The sequence below is a fragment of the Mus caroli genome, chromosome 14 (assembly GCF_900094665.2).
Source record: "Mus caroli chromosome 14, CAROLI_EIJ_v1.1, whole genome shotgun sequence".
Lineage (NCBI taxonomy): Eukaryota > Metazoa > Chordata > Mammalia > Rodentia > Muridae > Mus > Mus caroli.
In genome coordinates, this window is record NC_034583.1 from 70,575,185 (window position 1) to 70,583,212 (window position 8,028).

Sequence of the window (8,028 nt, forward strand, 5' to 3'; positions counted from 1 at the left end):
GCGTTTGCTTTTAGACCCTGAGAGCTGGGCAGCCAGCCTGTCAGGTGCATGCACAGCTCAGCTGCTGGCAGAAACCGCTGAACTTTGAACAGGCAGTGGGTGGTGAAGCACCATGTGCCTGACCTGCTGTTCAGCTTGGAGCTAACAATGCCTTCAATTATGACTTCAACAGGCAGCTTTGAGGGATGCTCTATTCATTAGTGTGTTTCACTCTATAATTAGTAATAAAGGAACACAGACGCTTACAAATATAGAGCTAAATAATAATCAAGCAGTAAAGGCAAGACATTGGACCCTTCCTCCTAACTTTGTTTCTTTCACATCAATAAACATTCTACAAGCTTTCCCCCTCATTGCTTCCCTTTGTTGAGCAATCTGAGTTCACTCTCACCCTGGATTCCTCACCCTGGATTCTTATTAGCTGTATGATGAGCAATGCTTTGTCTAACTTGCTTATGCTTCAGTCTCTTATTTGCAAAAATAGAGTTAGCCATAGTTCCTATGGCATGGAGGTAGAAGAGAATTTAACTCACACAGAACTCTCTGTAAAGAGCTTTGCATATAGAAAAGCTTCCTCAGGAAATGCCAACTCTCATTATTATCTTCATTTTAATTTTAAATGGAATGCACACAAGGCTTTGACCTATATGGGCTCTTTTTTTTTTTCATCTTTTGCATTTTGAAGGCATGTAGCCCAGGCTGGCCTTGAACTCCTGATCTTCTGCCTCTATCTTCCAAGTACTAGGATGAGAGGTGAGTGCTACCAGGTCTGACTCAATGGTTGTTTTAAACCTTCCACAGCGACCTCTTCATACCCAGGTGTGCCCATGTCACCATTGACAATTATCAGTAGTATTTTTATCAATCTTGTTTTCATACAGTTCCGTGGTTTTGTTTTGTTTTTGTTTTGGAACATGTTAAAGCAAATCCCAGATATGTGTCACTTCATCTTCAATGTATATGTTCCCTCATCCTTTTTTTCCCCCTGCAGTGCAGGGGACTCAAACCCAGACAGAGAAAGCATCCCAGCACTGTACTCTGTCTCCATCCTATTTGTGTATCTTTTCAGTACACCATCTTAATAAGCAGTTTTGGATCATCTTTACCTCAAGCCCCAGCTCCTGAAGGAATTACTGGGCTCTGGTAAAATCTCTACAAATGTTTGCTTAATTCATGGATGAACGACTCAAATATAGCCTTCCCCCATTTTAGTAAATGCTCAATAGCTGTTTGTGGAAGGGGTAAGAGAGGGCAGGAACTTTGCATAGCAGCAGATGCATACGGAGTCATAAATATTTTTACAAAGTCAACAAATGTTTTTAGTTGTTGGGCAAGATTTTGCAATACCTCAAATCCCACAGGCTCGGTGTCCCCAGAAGCGCCAACAATGCCCGAATAATTAGCTCTTGAAAGGTGGTTTAATTCTGGTACTGAAATTATTTGTGAATGTCTGACTTCAGGCAACTCTATGAGAAGCAATTAGCAGATTCTTCAAATACATGACAAATCCTTTATTACTGTGCTTATAAGTGACAGAGCTTACAGAGAACCGAATGTAATTAAATAACAGTAACTTGAAATCTACCACAGACTCAAGATCTACAAGTTGTTAGACTTGGCAAGGCAAAAACTTCTCAAACATTAGGTTGTTTCTGGTGAAAGATAAAATCCCATTGAGCAATTCCAACACGTTTTGTTTTTTGTCTTACAGACAATTCCTTTGGCAGTAACTTCCACTTAGCTTTTAATATATAAAAATATAACAAAATTTCAGTATATACAAACATTACATTACACAATGTACAGGTTAAAAACACTAAGAAAATTGCAAGCCACAAATGAAATTAAAGCCAATAGCATGATAAGAAAAATTAAATACTGCACACATTTCATAAAAATTACATTAACTACATTTTTTTTGTTTGCAAATACCAAACAGTACCAATGTGATTGGAAATAGCTTCCAACAACTTCATTTTAAGGCACATCTTGCATATTTATATATACAACACTGAAACCGGTCAATAACTTAGGGACGTGTCAGGGTGACCTGTATATGTGTGTGAAGACATGCAGGATAAGATTACACATTTTCATTGGTTCCCTTCTTCGGGGACACGTATCTGCCACCAGGAGGGGACTCATAGAGGGGTACTCCAATCTCCTGCAGGTCTGGGAGCCTTCCTGGACGGGGAGGGGAGAGTAAAGTGACTGTCCTGTCATAGTCTCTATGCAGTACTTTCTCATAGACGCTCTGCAACCCTACTGTCTTGGGGAGCTGGGCCTGATAGTAATTGTCCCTGCGCAGAGGATCCCGAGGCAGGGACGTACTCTTACAGAAGGTTGACATCTGGGCTGGTGGGTGAGGAGGGGGGTGTACGTTGGGTCCAGCACAGGATGGGCTCCAGCAGCGATCAGAATGACCTAGGATCTTGCACTCAGCAGTACACGCCCACAGTCCTAGAAAAAAAAAAAAAAAAGAAAAAAAGAAATTCCTGAGGTTAGTATTCTAAGGCTGCACAATGTCAGCCGGTCAGGGCAGCTGGAGGGGAAGGCACATGCTTTCCATGATGATAACTTGACATAATGCAAAGTGTAGCTCCTTTGCTGGGAGAGCAGCAGCAGCAAACAACAACAACACAAAACGATAAATAGAATACCCTCTTTCCATGGCTAGCATCGCATTTAAAGGGAATGGGGTCCGGCTGGGACTGGAGTATTGAAGAGAGGGATGAAGGAGAGGGACTGAGAACAGAGGTTTTGAGCAGGCAAGAAGTTGGCAAGGGAAGGTGGACCACCGGTCTGGGCTGGGGAGAAGCATCCTTACCACTCTGCATGTGGTTGATGAGGTCTTTTTTCAAAGCGTCCCCGCTGATGTCCGAGTCACTGTCATTGAAATCACTGTCTCCTTTTCCGCTGTCTTTCCCACTGAACTTCTCAGCTTCTCGGCCCGAGATGGTGTTGAATGAATGACCCTTCCAGACTGCAACAGGGGGAGCAGCAGGCTCCTTCCCGAAGCCTGGAGAGGCACCATAAGGCTGCAGCAGGGAAGGGGGGGGGGAGGTGGAGGTGTGAGGGTTGGACAGGACACAAAAAAGCAAGTGCGACAAGGTTAAACATCTCCCTGTGAGAGCCCACCCTTACCCCTCCGGTTTCCCTTCTCCCAGCCTGTCCGCAGAGCACGGAGGGGGGCGCCCAGCCGAAGGAAGGCCTCACCTCGGCGTGCGCGCCTCGGAGCCGCTGCTGCCCCTCGAAGTGACAGGCGCTTTCCCCAGTGGCGCTGCCGCCCTCCGAGCCCGGCACTTCGGCCGCGGCGACCGCGGGCGGGGGCGCGTCGGCCGCGGGGCTGCCAAAGGGCGCTTTGCCGCTGCCAGGGAAGGTGAGCACGTCGAACATGTTGGGCCTGGGCCCAGTTCCCCTGGCGGTCTCATCCGGGGAGCCAGGGGCCGAGGCTCCGCCGCCCGCCGCCCCGGGCCGCTCTTCCCGGAGGGCCCCCCCTTTGCGCACCTCCTTCTTGCGGCGGTTGCAGGTGGTGGCGATGGCGATGATGGCTGCAAGCAGCAGCGTGCAGCTCCCGGCTAACACGATGATGACGATCAGCGGCGTGTCCCACTGCAGCGAAGGCCCCGAAGGCGCGAGGCGAGAGCCGGGTGGCCGGGAGTGCTCTGGGCTTCCGGAGCTGGCAGGCACAGCTGACCCGCCCCCGGCTGTTACCACGAAACTGACGGTTGCAGTGGTAGTGAGAGGGGGGCGGCCGCCGTCGGATATGACCAGCAGGGCCTTGAACACGCGGCCAGGAGGCTCCTGCGAGAGGTCTCCGGTGAGCACGATCTCCCCCGTGTGGCGGCCTATGGAGAAGGCCTCGCGTGGCTCCTGCTGCAGCAGATCAAAGACCAGTTCCCCGTTGGCTCCTTCGTCTGCATCCCGGGCCTGGATGCGCGCCACAGCTGTGTCCTTGGTGGACCGTCCAGGGACGGCTACTTCTAGGGAGCCATTAGCCGGCGCCGGATGCACGAGGATCGGAGAATGGTCATTCTGGTCCAGCACCCGCACTTGCACCAGAGCATTGCTGGAAAGCTGAGGGGAACCGCCGTCGCTGGCCTGGACACGCACATCAAGCTGGCGCAGAGTCTCATAGTCAAAACTACGGAGAGCGTAGATGGCTCCGGTAGCCGGGTCTACTGAGACGTAAGTGGACACTGCTTCCCCAGAGCGGCCCACTTCGGCCTCTACCAGGCGGTAGGTGACTTGACCGTTGCGACCCACGTCAGGGTCGCGGGCTGCCACTGTGGCCAGGTAGGCGCCTGGAGGGTTGTTTTCGCGGACTGACACCTCGTAGACTGGCTTGGTGAAGATCGGTGCGTTGTCGTTCTCGTCCCCGACTCGCACGGTGTAGGGCCTGACGGTGCGAAGAGGGGGTGTGCCACGGTCTTCGGCCACCAGCGTCAGGTTGTACTCCGCGATGCGCTCCCGGTCCAGAGATGCAGCGGTCACCACCAGGTAGCTGCCAGCATAGGCCGGCTGCAGCCGAAAGTGCTCGTGCCCGTAGAGGGCGCAGCGCACCTGCCCGTTGGCGCCCGAGTCCCTGTCCGAGGTGCTGACCAGCGCCACTAGACTCTCGCGCGCTGCCCCCTCTGGCACCAGCGAGGTGATACCGGCTTCCTGTGTCCCGGACCCAGCCGACGAGGCCGCGTCCGCTCCTCCGAGTGCGGCGGCAGCGGCGGCGGCGGCGAAGGGCGAGGTGGCTGGAGCCCCCGGGGCGGCCAGAGGGGTGATAGAAATTTCAGGAGCGTTGTCATTGACGTCTCGGATGCGCACGATAACCTTGCAGGTGGCTGTCCGAGGCCCTGGACCTCGGTCTTGAGCCCGCACGTCCAGCTCGTAGGTGTCCTGGCGCTCATAGTCCACCTGCCCAGCCAAGGTGAGGCGGCCAGAGCGCGGGTCGAGCCGGAAGAGGTGGCGGGCTTCGGGAGGGGTGCGGGCGCCGAAGGTGAACACAACGTCGCCGTTGGGACCTTCGTCGGGATCGGCAGCGTCCAGGTCGAGCAGCAGCGATCCCACAGGTGCGTCCTCGGCCAATTCCACCTCGGCCACGGCACCCTGTGGGAAGGCCGGGCTGTGGTCATTGGCATCTAGCACACGCACGCTGAGGGCTGCTGTGGCGGAACGCGGCGGTCGCCCGCCATCCTGAGCCACCAGCTCCAGGCTGTAGGAGGCCTGGCTCTCGCGGTCCAACTCCTGTAGCAGCACCAGGTCCGCACACTGGGCACCGTCCGCGCGCGTTTGCAGCTCCACGCGGAAGGGGCTGTGAGGCTCGGCTAGGCGTACACTCTGCAGCCCGTTGGCACCCACGTCCTCGTCCACGGGCACCTCCAGGGGGATGCGTGTGCCTACCGGAGCGCTCTCTGAGACCTCCACCGGGATCTGGGCTCGGGGAAAGCGGGGCGCGTGGTCGTTTACATCCCTCACCTCCACCTCCACGTGCACCAGGCGGAACTGTTCCTGAGAGAAGCTGACAACATCGAAGGCCAGCACGCACTGTGGGGACTGGCCACACAGACGCTCACGGTCCAGGCCCGCATCCCCGACGGTCAGCTGCCCGTCACCCTCGCGTACCCGGAGCAGAGAGCTGTTGAATTGCTTCATCAGGCGGAAGCTTGTGTCTCCAGACACTTTCATGTGCAGGTCTTCTGCAAGGGTTCCGATGACTGTGCCAGGGGCATCCTCTTCGAACGTGCTGTATCGGACTGTCTTGCTCTGGGCCACTGAGAGCACCCAGCAGAGACTAAACAGCTGCAAGGGGAAAAGGCAAGGGCTGCCCCAGCGCTTCGCAGGACTCATATCGCCAACCCCCAACTGCTATTCCGAAAGGCTAACCTAAAGAGTCTTCCCCGGCGTGCAGATCGGAGCGTGAGTCCCAGGCTCTGCGAGCCCTGTGCGGGAAAAGCTGCAGCTCAGGCTCCGGCTGGCTCGGAGGACCGGCAGACCCACCCTCACTCGGCGCCTCCGCCTCCTTTCTCTGGGCTGGAGCTGCGCTGCCGAGCGCCGCCTCCGTCTTTATATCTGCCGATATGCAAATCACTGGAAGGGGCCAGCCAATGGTCGCTTAGCCACAGCGCCGCTCCTCCGCCAACCACCGACAATCCCTTTAATGTGGAAAGGCTTAGAGGAGAAAACAGGGAAAGAAAATGAGGGAATCTTTCCTTTGTTTTAAAAACTCCTGCTCCCATTTTCTGTTAGCACCTTGCTTGCAATGAGTTAGCACTGGGCTCTGAAGTAAACGAAGAGGATGATTTTGGAAACTGGGTGCCCGGCACCCGGTCTCTTCTGCCCGCTGCCGGTACGAAGCGCGAACAAGCTGGGTTTCTCTTCAGAAGCTCCGGGTCTCATATCCTACCCCCCTCCGCCCCTTTATTTTGCATTTTAAAGGCTTCCAAACTTGCTCTGGGGAGCGAGGCTCTCTGTTCGCCACCTCCCTCAGCTTCCCACCGGTGCCAGGAATAACCTGTCAATGAAGAAGAGTGAAGGATAGAGCAAAACTGATTTTATTTAAATTTGTGTACGCAATTGTGTTTTGCTCGGGTGAGCACCGGTGCCACTTGCCTTTCAGAAAAGAGCCCTGCGATACACGTTAGTATGCATGTCACTGTTCAAATGGCTTCCTTAAGCCCTAGGTGCTAGCAGGCAAGGAAAAAAAAAAGTTCCAAATAGGATTTAGCATAAGCTTGAGGAGATTTGGAAAGGTTTCAAAGATCAGACTGTATCAAAGGCTTATGAAGCCCTCGTTAGTAGTGGAAATAGAATGGCGTGGCAGGCGATCCCATTGGAGGCCCCGATGTCTGTATTATTTCACTATGACAAGCTAGAGGGGGAGAGAAAGTTGAACAGTTTCCACAGTAGAGTTGGGCTAACTTGAATATAATGAGCAAACGCCACATGTATCCATTATGCCTCTCTATTCATCCCCAATCACTGCCATAACTCTCAGGCTAAACGGTGATGGGCGCTGAATTCCACACAATACCGGGTTCGTATTAAAGTGCATTTAGAGATCTTTTTCCTCCTGATGCCTTGTTCCGCCTATTTAGAGGATTTGCTTTCTGTTCTAATAGGGCCTCTCTGGAAGCAACACTCGCCCTGTTCCACAAGAACAAAATCACAGCGTGACGTTGAAACCTGGCAGGAACCCGGGGTAACTTAGCCATCTGCCTATGAAACTGTGGAACTTCAGCATTACCACTTCCCCTGGCTGGGGTCCTCGAGATGCCACCGTAGGCATCTCCACTCCCGGAGCTGAAGGACAGGGAGGGAGTTGTGCCAACCTGGAACAAGACTGATTCTTATTGATTCTTATCGAAGGACTCTATTGAACAGGCAATGTAAATACACAGGAAGAAGGGAGAGTTACAAACACAAGTCACACACTTGGAGAAATAAAGACAATGAGTTTGCTAAGCAGGTTGCACTGGGCCTCTATTCTTCGGAATCTGGACCATGTTCCTTCTTTAAGGTCCCTTTGCAGGTCTCCTCCCTTCAGACTCATTTGGACCGCTTTCAGAAGAGGAGCAGGGGTTTGCCCCGAGCAGGGAGAACAGCCGAGAGGTAGGACTGGGTGGACAGTGCACTGGAGGAGATAGGGGGTGTTTGGGATGGCAGGAAATGCAATCTGAGCCATTGAATAAAAATCTTTATGGGGTTGAAGAGGGGCAGTGGGTAGTTTGAGGCTCCCTTCATCTCTTCCACCTTCCAGTGCTGGTATTTGCAGGTAGTGAGGCCGGATGTCTGAAGCCACTGAGACACATTAGAAAGGCAACACTCTTACAGAACCTTAATTTCTATTCTCTCTCTCTGTCTCTCTCTGTGTCTCTCTCTGTGTCTCTCTCTGTCTTTGTCTGTCTGTCTGTCTCTGTGTCTCTGTCTCTGTGTCTCTGTCTCTGTCTCTCTGTCTCTCTCTGTCTCTCTCTGTCTCTCTCTGTCTCTCTCTCTGTCTCTCTCTCTGTCTCTCTCTCTGTCTCTCTCTCTGTCTCT

At 53.0% G+C, this 8,028-nt stretch overlaps 1 protein-coding gene across 1 annotated transcript; it reads right to left on the reverse strand.

Moving 5' to 3' along the window:
* Positions 1–1,487: 1,487 nt before the first annotated feature.
* On the reverse strand, positions 1,488–6,329 carry Pcdh8 (protocadherin 8). The gene is made up of 3 exons (XM_029468690.1): positions 3,217–6,329; positions 2,828–3,038; positions 1,488–2,460 (listed from the first exon to the last, which is right to left on the reverse strand). Exons 1-3 carry the CDS (start codon positions 5,839–5,841, stop codon positions 2,084–2,086), a joined length of 3,213 nt encoding a protein of 1,070 aa, XP_029324550.1. The 5' UTR covers positions 5,842–6,329; the 3' UTR covers positions 1,488–2,083.
* Positions 6,330–8,028: the final 1,699 nt, after the last annotated feature.